At 36.6% G+C, this 18,312-nt stretch overlaps 1 protein-coding gene across 2 annotated transcripts in view; it reads left to right on the top strand.

The window, feature by feature from the left end:
• The window catches only part of CSNK1G3 (casein kinase 1 gamma 3), a 73,686-nt gene that overhangs the window by 13,191 nt on the left and 42,183 nt on the right, over window positions 1–18,312 (top strand). For both annotated transcript variants that reach the window (XM_064437957.1, XM_064437956.1), the window contains exons 2-4: window positions 5,531–5,877; window positions 9,640–9,680; window positions 16,456–16,525. In XM_064437957.1, coding sequence (XP_064294027.1) covers window positions 5,703–5,877; window positions 9,640–9,680; window positions 16,456–16,525 — 286 coding nt within the window. In that variant the 5' untranslated portion in view covers window positions 5,531–5,702. The remainder of the gene's footprint in view (window positions 1–5,530; window positions 5,878–9,639; window positions 9,681–16,455; window positions 16,526–18,312) is intronic.

The following is an 18,312-nucleotide window of genomic DNA, read 5'->3' as shown; positions in this document are numbered from 1 at the left end:
AGTACTGAAGCTTTCGCACAGTGAATTCATTCAGAAATGAGATATTTACTTACCTTTAATTTCTACGTGCTTAGTTCTGTATGTGTTCTTAAGATTTCCAGTGTTCTGAGTTCTTCAGGATTATACAACTGCACAACATGAATTTAAATAAAAAAAATCGTTCGAGTGTAGTGGTGAATCGAAAGATCTTTTTTTAAAACATCTGTATAGTTCCATTGAAACTCATTCAGTTGCTCTCTGTAGAATTCTATCCAGCAGAGAGTGCTAAACAAACATTTCAAACAAGCTGGCTTGTCCGGTTTGGAATCGCCGTGTCTATTAATTAAGCAAGGTTTGTGTGCAAATCACCCATGTGTAAAACATATTCTGTAGAGTAAAAATGTCCCTTCAAGGAAATAGTTGCCCCTTTGTCCCCATCAAACACAACAAAATCACTCATCTAACCTTTAGACAGTAGAGATTTTTAGGGAATGGACTGTTTAGTCCTTGCCTTGGCTTTGTTGAAGTATTTAATCACCTATTGTAATTCAGAAAGAACGTTACTTAATTTGTGAGGTCAAGTGCACGAAAGCTTGAAAGTCAATGCATGTAGGTGAATTATATATAGCTTGTTCACTTAATAGAGCAGAGAACTGAGTAAACCTTCCTGAGCTGAGAGTAACTACTGTAGTTGCAGAGTTAGCAGTTTAGCCACACCAGTGTGTTGGTGAATCCAAGCTAGTAAGTTTTGTCTTTGACTTCTTATGTAAAATGTGGTAAAACCAGTACTGGCAGAAATAGTTAATCCTCTGTGGACCCAACAAATGCAGTTGTCCTCACGTGCTGCTTCATTGCTAATTTCAGCTTATATAAAAAAGCATATCTGCTGGCTCAACAGCAGAAGATGGAAGGGCATAAGTTGCCACGTAGTAGGTGTCATCCATATGAGAGGCATTTTTAGAAACTGAAACACAATAATGTTTGGTTTCATGCATTGTTGCCTTAAATTTCAGTAAAATGCTCAAAGCATTATTTAAACATTATGAGAAAAAACTATTGAGAAGGAATTAAGTTTATTTACTGTTTAAAGTATTTGATTGGGTTTTATTATTTTTTTCTCCTTTGTGATTTGCTGTCAAACTGCTAGAACCATTTACAAAACTAATGTACTTGCTAAATGTTGAAGCTTATACTCAAGCTTATCTTTATGCCTTGAATCCATTGTAACTTATCTTTTCTATTCCTACATTCTCAGTTTTTAAAATGATATCTGGGAAACAGCTTGTGGTGGGTCTGTGTGTGGACACAAAAGTTTTGGAAGCAGTGGTTTCCTAAAAAGCCTAGTGGTAGGCTATTTCTCCTGGAAGCACTTGCTGCTTTAAGTTACTGACCTACAGTGTTCCCAAGTTTCACAAGTTTGAAAGACATGAGTGTTTCTTTTATAAATGCACTGGGTGTCTGTGCCCAGGTGCTGCTGGGGTGCTGCAGAGGCCTCTTCAAGGAGAGGCTGGGGCTGCCCTGTGCCAGACACACTGCAGGGCACAGCTGAGCCCAGCAGTGAAGGTGGTGGTGCCTCCAGGAAATCATATTTAAAAAGAGCTGCTGTGCAGCTTTTTTTACCCTGAGAGGAGTGAGAATATGTGAGAGAAACATTCCTGCAGTTACCAAGGCCTGGGAAGAAGGAGGGAGAGGAGGTGCTCCAGATGCCAAAGCAGATTCCCCTGCAGTCTGTAGTGAGGACCAGGGTGAGGCAGGCTGTGCCCCTGCAGCCCATGAAGAAGACCATGGCGGAGCACACATCCACCCTGCAGCCCATGAAGGACCCCACAAGGCAGCAAGTGGATACGTCCTGCAGGCAGCTGCAGCCTGTGGAGAGCCCACACCAGAGCAGGCTCCTGGCAGCAGCTGTGCCCTGTGGAGAAAAGCCCATGCATTAGCATACTTTCTGGCAGAACCTGTGCCCCATGGGGGACCCATGCTGGAGCAGTCTGTTCCTGGAGGACAGTGTCCTGTGGTGAGGACCCATGATGGAGCAGTTCATGAAGGGCTGACTCCTCTGGGAGGGCCCCCAAGCTGGAGCAGGGAAGCAGCATGAGGGGGAAGGAGCAGCAGACAGGAGCTGTTATGGACTGGCCACAACCCCCTTTCCCTCTTCCCCTGTGCCCCTCAGGGGAGGGAAAGAGGTAGAGGAGTGAGAAGTGAAGGAGTGTTGTTGGAAGTTGTGTGTGGGAATAAGGGGTGGTGAGGGAGAGGTGTTTTTAGCTTTGTCTTTGTTTCTCACCATCTTGCCCTATAATAACTGGCAATAAATTAATCTTGCCATTTAGGTTTCTTTTGCCTATGACCGTAATTGATAAGTGATGTCTCGGTCTTGACCCATGAGCTTTTTCATCTTCTCTTATTCCCACTGTTTTTCTGAGGTGGTGGAGTGAGAGAGCATCTGGGTGAGCATCTTGCAAAAGATCAAAAAGAAAAGGGGCAAAAAGAGATTTATCATAAACTAGCTCATTTTTTGAAAGCAATTAAAACTTAAACTGCTGTAACTTCAGTTTCAGAGTGAGGACTGGAATTAAAAAATACTGGCAATAGTTTATTTGACAGGATTCTGTTCCAGATTGGCTCTTTCAATTAATAAATTAACTTATAAATAGCTTAAAAGAGCATCTAATTTGATAGTTAAGTGTGAAGTGTTCTATAATAAGCCATTTTCAGTGTCTGAGGCTGTGTGAGTTATCAGGGAACATCTTCTCTTGATGAAGACTGTAATATTAGTATAAACTGACTTTTTCAAGTCTGTTGCCATTAGTGCCTAGTAAACTGGTATCTAAAATACTATATTGTTAAATTGTAGGAAAAGGTATTTGGGTGTGCAGATAGGATGTATTTAAAATGAAGATCCTAAAGGTATTGCAAGTCTTAATCTCTGGTAACTTAATACTGTTGGAGTGGTCTTATTATTTTGACTTTCCTAAAGAGATTCCTATGATTATAGATGGGTTAAAAATGTATTGTGCAGATTGATTTCTCACTGGCAAAACTTCAATGTCTTGTTAACTTCTAGGCTTCATCTGGCCATGCCTGCACACGGAGCAGCTAATATGCTTTGCATAAATACTAAATAATCTGTCCTTGAGCTCCCAGCTTGAATTCTCTGGTACAGTTTTATTGCTACATGAGCTGTAACAGTGTGAGATTGGAAGCTTTTCTAGTGATGATGGACTTACTTTCGCTATCAACTGCTTTTTTAGAGTTCACTGTTGCCTTAGTGCTGCTACTGAATTTCTAGTGCCCTTTGTCCTCATGTTGCCTGCTTGTTATTCCATGCTCCTTGTGCATCATGACTTACTTATTGGCAGCCTCAGAACCCAGCCTGTTATGGCTAAGTTTTCTGCTTAGTTAGCAGGGCTATGTGCTATGCTCAGGTGACAGTTAAATACAAAAAGAATATGAGGAAATCTGAAATAAATAACAAAACTAGAACTGTCTTGTCCTTCCAAAATGAGGTTGTGATGCACTAGAAGAATACAATCTTAAACTCATTTGCCATGTGATTAGATACTGTATATGTGTCAACAGGTGAGCTATGGAAAACTTGTAAGCTAAGAATCCTGTCAACTCTGAAATCAGATTTGGCTTTGCCTGCATATCCAGTCCCTTCTGTAGTCATAGTACTCTGTTGTGGAGCATGTTGGTATGAACTATTAGCACCTTTCTAGCCTTTCACTCTTTGAGACATGTCTTTCAGGACTTGGTAGTATGAAGATTTTGGTATGTGGAAAATAGATCCAGGAAGTTTGGCCTTACACTGCTGCTGAGATGACCAAAGCACTGTGTTAGTACCTGTCTATGCTTTTTTACTCTTCGGTGATGGGAGTAATATGCCGTGCTTAGGTGCATTGCTTCTGGTTGCCATGAAGCCTGTATATTAGCACTAAAAATTCTAGGATTTTTTACACTATTTTTTCTCACTGGAGAACCAGTAAGATATGGAACATAAGTCTTTTTTTTCTTTGGTACTTAAAATATTTATGCATTCTGTTGCATCAAATATACTTTCTAAGTACTAAATGGTGCCCTTGAAGTCTTACCTCAGCACACTCCATTTCTAGTTTTCTTATTCTTCTCCAGCTTTTGTAGCAGAGTGGGTGAGGAAAAACTACTTATTTCTTCCCATTGAGTCTATTCCTCTGAGGTCTGTGGTTTGGAAAGTAACTTTAGGGTATCTAAGTAGTGGTGCTTGACCCTGCAAGATTATGCTTGATTTTTTTTTCCTTTTAAATGCCTCTGTCTATACCATTCCACACGACTGAGTTCATTACTTACTGCTGAAGTCCTTTTCCCTTGAATTAAGCAAGTCTGCTTGGACTGGAACCTGCATCTATGGGTTTTTTGATTGTCATCAGAAAAGTCTTTCATTCCCCCTTTCCTAATACGGTGATCATGTTTCTTTGCCAAACAAATTTCTATGTGCTTTGTTTTTCAGGTGATAGAGAAATGGCTTTAAGAAATGAAAGTGCCTTCAGTTCAAAGTGTTTAAAATAAGCTTGTGATGACTATCTTTAAAATAGGCTGTAGCACATGAAATAAGTTATTTTTCCAGAGTTTGTTTTCTTCTGCTGCAATGTATTCCTAACATTGCAGCAAATGTAGCAAAACAATTTTGAACAGATATGTAACTCACCCTGAAATTTTGGCTAAGTAGTGGCCAACTATCCTATGAATTTTGGATTTTGAAGCCACTGTTGTCAAACAGAAAACAATATTTGCTCTTATGGGTAAGATAAAAATGGAAGCTTTCTTGGGATCTTTACTGAAGTAGTAAGCTAACATGTTTTTGCTGAAATTCATGTTGCAACTAGTGTCTGGGCAATGATGCTAAATGGTAGATGAAGGGAGTGGGGAAGGAAATTTGACATAATTAAATGGGGCAGGGGGGCAATAAGTAAATACATTTTATTTTCAGACTGTAGGAGTTACTGAAAGAACTGAAATGTCCTTGCCATGAGTTTATAAATTGTGTGTATCAAAAATTATGGTTCAGAAAAGATAATGGAATAATTTTAAGTTTGAATATCTTTCTATAACTTCAATAACTGTGCAGCTTGAGCATTTCCTTAGGTTAACAGGTAACACTGTGGGGGGGAACCCAGAAATAAAATGCTTTCTTTTGCAGAGCTGGCATAAGATGTAACAAGTGTCTAAATGTCAACTTGAAGTGTGTCTATCTAGCCAGATAGTAATTTTACAGGGTTTTAGTTTTTTCTGAAAAGATCTGTTGCACTAAGCCTTGATTCATTTTTTTTAGCTCGCTTCAGTCATGCCAATATCTCTTGCCATTATGCACTAGAATCAGAGGCTTTAATCTTACAGTAGTACTTTTCATAGAGGAAAGCAAATATTATTAGTTATAGCCTAATTGTATGACTAGTTGAAGGGAGAGGTAGTTTTATACAGGAATCTTACTATATTGATTAACTTTTTTCTTTAACAGAATTCCTGTAAATATTGCTGATATTGTGCCTTCTGCTGATTTTTTTGTTTTTTGCTACAGATACTACCAAGGCTTTGAGTGGCATGAACTCACTGCTGTTGACTGCTTACGGACAGTAACCAGCTGGAGACTTCCCCAGTGATGATTTTATTCTCACATTCTCCAGTTGGAATTTGCTTATATTGATTTTTAAGAAGAGGAAGAAATCAAGGTGGAACACTGTAAAATTGACATGGATAATAAAAAGAAAGACAAGGACAAGCCATATGAAAGAATGCCACGGCCTGGGAGGTCAGGCCATAATCCACGTGGAACTGGTTCTTCAAATTCTGGAGTGTTAATGGTTGGGCCTAACTTCAGAGTTGGCAAAAAAATTGGATGCGGTAATTTTGGAGAACTACGGTTAGGTAAGATTCTTGCTTCTTTGTTTCAGCTTACATTATTCATGGACATTGTATGTGGTCTAGGCATGAAAATGTCTACATAAATGCACCATACAGCTCTTCAAACTACTTTCAGACTTCAGATAGGTTAAATTTGCCTTACACATCTTTTGTGCCTTGACCCCAGCCCGTGTAACCTCTATCACGTATTAGGAATCTCTGTAGCAGGAGACTTTCTGGGACTAATAATGTTTCATAGCTGTGCGCAGTGCTATTCTAAATTCCATTAGTAGTATCTTCCAAGATGCTGGAAATTACTTCATGGTTATTATGTTTCACTACCTTTCCAGGCTTCCTGAAGCAGTTTATTCAGATGGATTTGGTCCTAAGTGTACGTGAAACACATCCTCCTCCTGTAGGTCTAGTTTATAGTACTGTGGAGATCTTTTGGAGACGGTGTACCGGGCACTACAGTGTTTTCATCAGCAGCAAACTCTTAGATTCCTTGGTTTCCTTTCCATTAGCAGCAGTGCAGTGAGGCTAAATAGTGAGCTGCTGTTTGACAGGGGCAGTGAGAATCCTGCTGTAGGGAGAATCTGGCAGATGGGTAATTCAGTCACTTAGTTCCCTGCTGAACAGATGGATGAAAATCAAACGGTGCAGAAGGAACAGATAAAGAAGGACCTGTGGAATTTTGAAGAAATTGGGCAGCTGAGGTGGAAACTTTACCATTTATTAAAATAGACACTGAATGATGTGCTTTTGGAAGAGTACGTATTTAGCTTTGGGCACTTAAATTTCTGTGATGACAGCATCATTAGCCAGGGTTTTCAAGATCCAGGAATTCTGTAAGTGTTAACAAATAAAACTTGACACGTAACGGAAAGAATTCACTTCAGTGTTCCTGGAAGGCTAGAGTTAATGTACTGCTTCGAGGTTTAAAGAGAGATGGGTTTGAAAGTAGGGTATTTAAGAGTAGGGTGGGCTATGTAGGTGCTGTGTTCTTGTTGGTCTTCTGCCTCTAGTAGAACTACTACTTATTATCCTTCAGACAATGTTTTTGTATAGTGCTTGCATAAAAGATAACATGTTTATATATGTGTGTTAAAAACATGCATAAAATAGAACATGTTTTTAATATTGTGCTTTTGGGGGCCTTGTATCTAATTAGAATGTAAACAAGCTTTTAGCATGTTAATACTGCAGAGTGATGAAAGGCAACATTGCTAGAGCTCTGACTGAGGATACTGAATTTAACGTAGTCTCAATAAGAGGTACTTTTAAAATTCCTAATAGTAGTTAAACAAGTTTTATAATTTAACAGTATTGTGAACTGCAGAGGCACACATATAAATCAAGCTGAAACTCTGGTTCAATTTGTCCTAAAGTTTTCTGAACTGGCTTAGAATGATTATTTTTCTTTTAAATGTCTCCATGAACTCAAGTGAAAACAGTATAATTAATGTCACATGTACTATTGAAGGCAACTGTAAACTAATAAAGCTAAACTTTTTCTTGTCGTCTTGGAGTGGTCACAACAGAGTTGAATATCTATTTTGGATGAGTGTCAGATTAACGTATTTACTTGCAGCAAACAGAGTGAAATAACCTATTTCATTCTAAATACAATATTGAAGTAGTTAAGACTTAAAGTCTGATAGTACTCAAATAAAATAGGACGTACAAGTAAAATAGAAGGAAGTTAACAGTGTAGCGTACTGTCCTGCAACAGCCACCAGGACAAGTACAGGCTTTCTTTTTTTAACATTTGCTTTTTCTGCATATGTAGAGGTATTTCAAATCCTATTTATTTATGGGGTAGGATGTTTTAAATATAAGTTACTGAAAGCAGGAGTTCGGTGTTAGATTCTGATTTAAATTTGTTGGTTTTGATTTACATTACTACAGTAGCAAGTAATGTAAAGTGGACATCCCACCTATAAAGATGTACACTAGCACTTAATTTGTTTTATGTGCTTGAGCAAACTGGAATATATTTTGAGCATTTGTTTTAGGGTTGTATCTTAAAAGACTTAAAGGAGGAATAAAGTTGTTAGAGTGGTGAAGTTATGGCTCAGGAGATAGAAATTCAGTTATGAATCAGTAGCCATTGTAGTTCTTCCACCTGAGAAGAAAGGAATGGCCAGACTTCTGTACTAGCTTGTGGATCAAATGGTAAATTGGCCATATGTAGCAAATGAGTGTCTGATAGCCAGCCATTAGCTTGCAAAGGACTAAACTGTTAATCTTAAGGCTATTCTGAGTTACAGTTAAGACAAACTACTGGGGTAGTAAAACAAAGCTTGTTGCTGCTGCATGTGATGCACTACACAATACCTGTTCTGTGCTCACAGATAGATCAACAGTTGTGGCAAATCTGCCGTCTTCCATATTTGAAAGAGACTATTGTCCTGCATCACCACTTGGAAGGTTACAATGTCCCTTCTGATGTTTCTTCAGAATAAGCCTGTCATTACTGCATTTGGCTACTGAAACCCAATATGCAGTATCTTAACTGTTACTGGATTTATTAGCTATTCCAGTAGCTGATTTATACATCTAATAGACTGAATGAGCTGGGCCACTGCAAGAGTTTCTTTTAATGTCTTTTGTGTTGTAGTAGCATGCAAACACAGAAGCAACTTCAAACTAAGTACATGTTTTATCAAGAACAACTCAAATGATCATAAGATAAGTAGTAACTGTTTAAGATGCCTGGATTTCCACTGTAGTCCTGGGATAGGTCTTGGAATTATCCGTTCTTTTGGTGGTCAGATTAGGGCAAGCTGCCCATGCTGATTCTGTACGTATTATTGTATGACCTTCAAGTAACTTGATTTTTATAAAGCTGATCCCTTATAACAGATGTGATTTTTTTAATATATCTTTTTTCAAGCTTTCCAGGAGTACTCTATTTTTAAAAATAAGGATTACAGCTCAGGTTATAGTCTTTGACTATAAATGTAACTGTCTTCTCAGGGAGTCTTTTTGTCTTGATCCGTATCTTTTTCCTGTTTGATTTCTTTAGCAAAACTGAGCTAAATCTGGGAAATTCAGACCTGAGTAATACTACAGAGAAAAACTAGGATTGTCATTAAAAATAGACACTAAACTCATTTGAAAACTGTAAAGAAACAAAGTGTTGGAAGTGACAATTTTTTTTACCTACTATTTTTTAATTTTACAGTTATAAGCTTGTTGAATATTTTAGTCATTGTATACAATTTGAAGTAATGCTTGTTGAAATATGCTTATTCAGTTACAGAATCACTTTTAAAGCAGCAGATAAATTTTCCAAATAGTGTAAGCATTTAATGTGTAATGCTCTTGCCCTGCTTGTCCTAAATTTAAGCTTACTAAATTACAGAAATGAGGAAGAAAAATAGTCCTAGTTAATTCTAACTTTAATTAGTGTCTGGTGTTTCAAAACCGTATGATATTTCAAAAATAAGTTTTAAATAGTTTTCAGCAATAAACATGAAAATGTAGAATATCACATTCCACTTGTAGTAATTTACCAATTTTCAAGCTTTTCTACTCTATAAAAAATTTTGCAACCTTGGTGAAATAGCTGAAACTCTCTCTATAAAACTGACACTTCTTACACTATTCAAGAACAAAGTTAGTTGTCTTTATGGTACCAAACTAATAAAGCCATTTTTAAGTCACTACCAGAACACCTAGTACCTTAGATCAAAAATGTTTCAGAGACTTTATTGATGTGTAAATGGCATTTTACTTGAACAGGAAAGCCAATGTCTCACATTCTTTTTTTCTTTTTTCCAGGAAAAAATTTATACACAAATGAATATACGGCAATTAAGCTGGTAAGTTAATTTTTTTTTAAGGATTTGTGATGAGAAACTAATCAGAATTTTCCTTTCTTATATAATTGTTTGATTTCCTTAATTGAAATCTTTAATCATGTGTATTTCCAACTGACTAAAGCAATTGGGGATAGATGTAATTGTATGCTTTGGCCATATTGAATAAAACCAGTGTTAATTCTTGTCACTGTTCTCAGGGCTAAATCTATGTTTGTAAAGTCGGTGATGATTGCTGCTTTTTTTTGTGCAACAAGTATAGGAACACCAGATTTAATGTGAATCTGATATTGGTGACTACAGAGATGCTCCAGAAATTCTGCAGACTTGCTTGTACCTAACACCCTTATTCCTGCTCCAGACGGTTTTTCATTTGTAGTCATTGGTATTGGCACATCTGTTTTGGTATACACGTTTTACTTGCAATGCTGTGTAAAATGTTCCCTTCGCTTACAAACATGGCAAATGTAGATATTTTGTTAATACATCATTGTTCTGCTTTTTCTGAATATTTCATCAGACCTACTCAGTTTACTTCATGTTTTGCTTCTGGATACTTTTAACTTCTTGGTAAATGACTGTTATTGTAACCAAAGTATTTCAAGATGAAATTCAGTTTTTTACTTGTTGTCATTGAAGCAATTTTAGGACTCCTGTTAATTTCTTATTGCTGTAGTAGGACAGAACATTTTTCATAGTGTATTATGGTGAATTTCTAGTTCCATGAAATGAAAGGTAAAATGCGGAAACAGAAATATATGTCTTTAGATGGGGAGTCTAAAGTATTACAAATGTATATAATAAACTGAAAAACAGTTGTACTGCAATTCTTACTTAGAAAAATATCTACTTCAGGAGTAGTTACAGATTTAAAAACATACAAGTTGTGGTTTGAAAGAGCAACACTGAATGCAGTTTTGAGGGTTATCGTGTGTGTGTGTGTTATACCAGATTTGAAGTAATTTAGTTTTAACATCTTGAACTTATTCTCTGGTAAAACTTGGAAATGGACTGCGAGTTCCTTCTGTTAAAGGCAGTTTACTATAAAGCACATTCAGAAAAAAGTTGCAAGATAGCAATTTTTTTTTTAAGTTCCAATTACTTGATGTAGAGCCAGAGAACTTTTAAATCTGGTCAATGGGTTTTGGTAAAACAGTTTTAATTATATATGTAACTATTGATAAACTCGGCTACTGTTTCAATCCATTTTAACTCTCAAAGATACTGTTCAGTGGTAACTGTTACTTTGTTTGCAAATTACTCAATCTTCCAGCAGTTCATTTACAGCTTGTGCAAAACGCTTGAAGTATCATTACTGAATAACTTTGAACTACACTAAAGAATCAGTATAGTAAAGTATGTCTGTAATTTACTACTAGTGCTTGAAGAACTTTGAATAGGTAGTTAACTTTCAGTTGTCCTCTTATGTTGGTGATATCAAAAACTACAGCGTCTTTGCAATAAACGACAAATGGAAGGAATTACAGTGAAAATCACACTGGACCTTGCATAATCATTGTAAGGTAAAAATATGTCTATTAGGTAGAACTAGTGGGTTCTTTTAATGATTCTCATTTTTTTACAATATCTTTCAGCTCTTTTGAATATGTTTCCAAAGTGGATGGGATTTGGGTCACAGAGTTTAGTCTGTTAAAAGCACCTGCATCGAATTGTAGGATTTAGTTGAATTTTGCTTTTCCTGCTGTTTTTCTTCTCCTATTAGAGGCAGTGCTAGGACTTTATTCCAGCAGTTAGGTAAATGGTACTTGCTTGTACACCATCCTTTCCCTTTTAAAATGTAAGCCTAACAGTTTTTCCCTATCTCTGGTACTTATTCCTTTTGTATTTTGAGAGCAGTCATTGTGAGCATGCTCAGTCTTAGGTTTATTATTCTAAATGAAGCACTCCTAATTTCCTCTGTGTTTTGCACATGTTGTAGTTCAAGTTCAGCCCTCCTGAATGAGATCACTTGAATTATGTATGTATTCTAGTTTGAGTAGTAACCCTTGGCAGGTACAGCTGTGGTAATCTCTCTCCTGCAGTATCCTAAAACTATATTTTATTCCTCATGGTAGCATTCAATTGCTGACATGCTGTTTTCTTGTGAGCAGCATGTGCCGGATAGTTTGTGTGTAAACAGTAACTGTATACTGTAGTGCAGGAGGATTGTATGGGTTTTTCTCAAGACCATGTGTTATAATGGCTGCATTTATACAGCAGCTTGCAGGAGTGCTTCTGATGTTAAAAGTAAATAGATTTTATAACCACTGTTTTGACTTAAACTCTTTATTATGTTGAATTAATATTTCCCTTATGGACAAAATTATACAAGTGTTTCTGTTGATGCTTATGGCAACTTTGGGATTTACTTGTGTAAGGAAATAGTTAAACACAATTTTACTGTGAAAGGCCTGAGGGTCATACAGTGTATGAATTTTAGTGTATAAATCTTGTATATGAATGCATATTTATTCTAGTAAAATGGCTACAGTTCCAGGATCTTACTCTTGATCTGGCCTCCTGCATTATGGCCTATTCTGGTTAGGCAGATACTCAGGTTTGAAAGGTGGAATGGACCTTTTTGAGAACTGGAATGAAACTTTTAAGCAGTGGGCTTTCAGTTGTGCACTAGGCAGTTGTGCACTGTTTTGCACATGTTGTAGTTCAAGTTCAGCCCTCCTGAATGAGATCACTAGGCAGTTGTGCACTGCCTAGTGGTGTGTGTTTGTATGTTTCTGCTGGTCTGTTAGTATACAAATTGGTATCCTGTGATCAGGTAGTTCTTCAGCAATAACCATTTGGTATACATGAACTGTACCTTTCCTGCTTACCTCTTCTTTTTTTTTGTTAGATTTACTTCTTTTATTACATGACCCTCTATTTAACTTAAATCTTCTGTTCCCTATTCAGCTCTTCCCTCTCTTTCATTCTTCTTCCCTTTCCCTTTGACAAATTTCTTCATTGCACAAACTTATCTCCTCTGCAGGATGCTTAACCACTAACCAAATACCAACTAAAACAATTTCTGCTTGAGCTGCTTCTGGAAATAAGTCAATTTTTCTTTCTGTCTTTGTGTGAAGGATAGCAACTTATGAGGTAGTCACTGCTGCTTTTAATCTGTAATCTTTAATTCACTGATTCATTAATAATTCAACTGTTTAGATTTTAATCCTTAAAATTGTAAGTTGTGTGTGTGTGGAAAGAAGATTGCCATTGGTTCCAAGGCTGGAATGTCTTTTTTCCTGCTCTTTTGTTTTTAAAGAATTCCTGCAGTCTAGAATGATACCATTTCAGAACGTTTCTAGAAGGTTGTAGTAAATCCAAATCAAGTGCAACTCTGTTTAATAGACTGATCTTTTCCTGTAACAAGAGCCTTACCTATTAGAGAGTTTTTTCTGAAAAGAGCTTTTATTTGCTCTCCCTTAAGAAAATATGAAGCAGAGACAGAAGATATACTAAACAGGAGGTCTCAGGGGATTAGTAAAACCATGAAAAGTAGGTAATAACTGAATGTTTATATTGTGCTTTGGGTAAACATCAGAGTTCTTAAATTTTTCTCCTTATGCTTAGGGTAAGTAAAATGTTTTCTCAAAGCCCTTTAGAAGGGAAGTGGCATATCTTAAACTGTATAGTAGTTTACTCCATCTATTTGGCACAAAAATAATTGGAAAAAAACCCACGTTATGAACTTGAAATGGATTTCACATTTCTGATCTCTTTATCCTTTTGTTTGAATTTATAAGCATCCCACCAAAGAAAAAAAGGAGGGAAAAAAACTTGGTTCAAAAGAACCTCTCTGAACTAAGGAGCTGTTATTTCTGCTGCTCAGGTAACTGGTGCTTAGTAAGCTGCACATTAATTCTTTGGCATCAAGACCCCAGTCCCTCATTGAGAGAGAGAAAAGCTCTTCTGTAGGGGAAAGAAGCTGTCCATGTTTTGATATAGAAGCTTTGAAATAATTAGACTTGAATGTGAAAGTCATTTACAGAACACTGCAGAAATCCTGGAGCAGTTCTTTCAGGATGCTCTAGTGAATACCTGAGCTTTTTTTAAATAAACAAAGTAGTCATCTTTTTTGTTAAGAGGAGAAGTTGGCTTCAAAGTTCTCTGGGATTAATATGATGATCGAGCGGTTGTGTTCCCAAGCTTATTCTTAAATGATGAAATGTACTGAAACATTTATGAAAATAAAGAACCCTGATTTCCATTTCTTTTTTTATTCATTAATATGCTTTTTAGACTTATTCATGAAAGTAGTTACAATGGTGTTCACTTATGGTAGAAGAGTACACTTACCATACCTTTGTCTTGATTTATCCACATCTATCTATCTATCTATCTATCTATCTATCTATCTATCTATCTATCTATCTATCTATCTATCTATCTATCTATCTATCTATCTATCTACTTTGAATTATTTACCAGCAGTTCACTGCACACTGCAAAGTAGGATGTGTAGGAAGAAAACAAATTTTATGTGAAGAGCTTATTGTGCTTGCCCTCTCACAAGTTCTGTTGAACAAAAGGTTGTATTTGCTTTGTATGCTTGGAGTTACTGAACAGTCAGGAAAGGTACCTAAGCCTCCTTACAAAAATAAGGCAATTACAGAAGATTCAGCCAATAAATGGACTACAACTACGTATTACTGCATCTTTTTCACCATTACTGGTGTCTCCCTGCTAGACAGGATTTAACTTAAGTCTTTGGCATGTGTGCAGTTGTTAGACTTGTATGAGAACATTTGTCTTCTGGAGGTTTGTCAGAACCGTTGACTGATGACTAGAAAAAGCAGCATTCATTTGAAAAAGTGTAGATATGTATGCCAAAAATTGGAAGTTGTTTCTTTTCCCCAAGATATTTTTTTCTGTTCATGTAAATTTAATACATACAAACTATTTTTCATCCTTATTATGGGAGCATCTTATAACACTGGTGATCAAGTTGTTAATATACTATCAATTAAGGCAAAACTGCATAATTGAACAAAATGAAATTGTTAATAAGCCAGTGTCATTTCTTAGTATATTCCACATACGTGCACAGTTTTAAGGACTAAAATATTTCCTTCTTCGCAGGCACTATTATAAGCCTTAATTAGAGACTATGTGGAGAGTGGTATATTTTGTAACTGATAGACTTGTATAATGCTACTGCAGGCAAAGTAGTAGCTAAACTTGGGTGACTTTGTAAGAGGGTTAAAACATTTCAGTAGCATGCTTCATAGTGTATTTAGTTACACTAAACTGAAACTGAAAGCTGAGTACTAAAGGCTCATAGTTGCATTGATTTAGGCTCACATTTACAGTAAAGTGTTCTGTTAAGGGATATCTGGGTTTAATACCTGACAATAAATTTTGTGTGTTCTCCTCATAAGATGTAATTAGGATCTTTTGCAGGCCCTGTTACTCTTGCTTGGTAGTTAAGTCTGTGACGGATCAACACCCTTTTCATTTTAGAAAGTTCTTGCTCATTTCTATGTAAAGAATTCCAATGTTCAGCTACTATGAGTGCTCTGGAACACACAAAAAGCATATATTAAATCCTACTTGTTTTTTGTAGAAACTGTTACATTGGCCCCTTTTTACTTTTGGTCCTCAGCCTTTGGCATTCTGGCAAAATCAAGTGCATAACTGTACCATGGCAAGGACTTTGGCTGTAGCAGTAGCAGGAATTTGGAGCATCTGAGTGTTGGAGGGAGATGGGTTGAAGAAAAGGACCAAATTTCTCATGACTGCATGTTGGCTTATGTTTTCTATGGCTAGATGTGCCACTGAGAAACAACATGGGTTAATGAACCAGAAGCTAACAAGCTTCTGGAGAAGGCAGTCGTGAGGAAAGAGATGAACATCTTGCCCAAACTTCTTCTGAAAACTGACATCCAGCAGTATCGGTTATTGCCGATAAGTTTATTAATCTAATTATGTGCTGCAATTCTAGTAGTCTGTGTAGCAATAATGCACAATTAATGTCAAAATTATCACTGATATATTTGAAGATGTTTCGTATTGCAAGAAACTGGGCATATCTTCTAAAAGATGCTCTAGGAAAATACTATAAGAATCTTATGAAGTACCTTTACTTTGTAAAGGGACATACTCAACTTAGGGCTTTAATTTAGGCTGCTTGTGTGTTCCTGTGCTTGATCTCATGTCACATTATTCTAATAGATCTTGCCAACATTGGTATGTAGACCACAGAACTAAGTTTTCATTAACTTATGTAAATGATGTTGGAAAAAAAGATTTAAAGTACAAACTTATTCTGGTGGTCTTTAATTTTAAATTTATAGTTTAGAATGTTGCTACTTAATTTCTGCTAAGCTGTTACTATTTGGTGGAAGTATTTGATATATTTTGTCAAGAACCTAGTATAAAATTTTTTTTAGTAAAGATACATCTATTATGTATAGCAGGTATGTGGACTGTATTTTCGATCTGCTAAGCTGCATATCAATGCCACCTTTTGAGAGCTGCAAGACATATCACCCCCATGCCTTGGAGAGACAAATTTTTTTAGCTATTCCGTTTTGGGTCTCTGATTGGGATTGCATAATATACCCCAGTCCCATGGAGCAATACAAGATGTAAATGTCCCTATATGCCCCAGTCTCACCTGACTAAGATTTACAAATCTATTAATTTCTTAATTATCAGTCAGAAGAAACATTCAAACTTTCCATGTGGCTTGGAAGCAGTAGGATTAGTTTGGCTGGTAGTAGGTTAGTGTATTAGTTTTTAGGCTTTGTTTTAAATGTTGTTTTTGTTTTTAAATCAGGAGTCAATGAAGGCAAGAGCACCACAGCTACATTTGGAATACAGATTCTACAAGCAGCTAGGATCTGGAGGTAAAAAGCAGTGTCATGCATTTTACTGTCATGTAATCCAGGATAAATTTTTCACAGAAGTTTTTTGAGGGGTATAAATCTATTTATTAAATTGTCCCTAGTTGAAGCAGAAAAAAAGCTCCATGAGTCAGTGGACTAATGTATAAATTTTTCTAATATTGTAAGACTTTCTTGTTCTACTCTTTAAAGTGTGTCTATGAAATTCTAAGACTATTAAATAAGTCTTAAATATCATAGAATTTGTGTGCATATAGGTATACCTTAAACTAAGCAGTCTTAGAGTATTCCCAGTGAGTTCTCTTTGAATAAACATTATAAATTACCAAACTGCTAATCTTATTAGTCACATATTTTTATTTAAAGTTGCTATAATAGTTAAATACTTTCAGTCTCAGTTTTATTTTACTTCCATTGTTACAGAATATATTGCAGCTCACTAGTTTTAAGCTTCTTAAATGAAACTTTTTGAACAGTCTTTGCAACCAACAGAAAGGGTTACAACAACTTTATTGCTTTCCCTGTTGCCTTATTGAAGTACTTTAAGGGAGAGTCTCTGATTCCTTGCATGAAGATGAGGAGACCTTTGGGGTGAAAACAAGATGATAAAGCTGATCAGTTACTAGCCATCTTCAATATTTACGAAGAACCTTGTTATAGACCTCATCTGTGTTTGAAGTTACCTACTTTTATTCCAAAGTGAAAGCTTCACCCCAGCAGGCGTAGAACCCTGAAGCTCCTTTTTGAGTCTTGTCTGACTTTTCAGGCACCCTACTTGAGACTCATTCTGATGGGTTTTGTGGGAATGACTTGTCATGAAAAAGTAATATTCATGCTCCTGTCTTCTTAGAGAGAAGTTAAAATTGCTGATTCCTTGTTTTTCTGCAGTAGTCTCCCTTTTTTCCATCTTCGCAGGAGTTGTGCCTTCAAGCCCAGGAAGTTACCCAGCCTAAGATTCATTTAGAAAAAAAGTTGTGTAATTATATAATTTCTGTTCTCACGTAATCTGAGGCAATTGGTTTTACTTCACTCCTTTTTTTTTTTTTTTTTTTTGTGACATGTGTTTACTGTCAGGTGTATGTTTAAGAAATTTTATCACATAAACAGTTGGAAAACAGTGGTGGAAAGTTGATGGACCAAGCGATTAATTCAGGAAGCAGCTAATCCTTCCCACACAGAACAGGAGACAGTAAAAATCTTATGCCAGGTTTATCCATAGAGATAGAGTTGCTTTATGGGCAGTGGTTGGACTTTTGTCAGAGAGTAAATTGAAGGAGGCGTATCTTCATTGTGCAAGTGGCAGAAGAGTCCATCATAGGAGATAGAAAAATAGCTGTTATTGCTGGAAGAAATTGGAAGTATAGTCATTGTGAGCAGATAAGAGGTTTCTCTGGTAAGTACTCACTGTACTAGCAGTTCCAGTTGTCTGGAGATTTCTGGCTTCTAAGCTTCTAAAAATCCAAGTGTGCAGGCTTCCTTAATTATGGTGAAGTAGTCTTTTTCCTTAGCTGTTTTTGTTTGTTTACACAAAACTTCTTGCAATTTGGCTGATAGCTTTATACCTGAGTATATGGAGTATACTTCATTATATGGAGTATATGGAGGCCTGTCACTAATGGTGTTCCCCAGGGGTCTGTGCTGGGTCCAGTCCTGTTCAACATATTCATCAATGACCTGGACAAAGGGACAGAGTGTAACCTCAGCAAGTTTGCTGACGATACCAAGCTGGGAGGAGGGGCTGATACACCAGCAGGCTGTGCTGCCATCCAACGAGACCTGGGCAGGCTGGA

This window comes from Phalacrocorax carbo, chromosome Z, assembly GCF_963921805.1.
Source record: "Phalacrocorax carbo chromosome Z, bPhaCar2.1, whole genome shotgun sequence".
In the NCBI taxonomy this organism is placed as follows: domain Eukaryota; kingdom Metazoa; phylum Chordata; class Aves; order Suliformes; family Phalacrocoracidae; genus Phalacrocorax; species Phalacrocorax carbo.
Note: the sequence above shows the minus strand (reverse complement) of the source record. Positions and strands in the feature narration are given on the sequence as shown.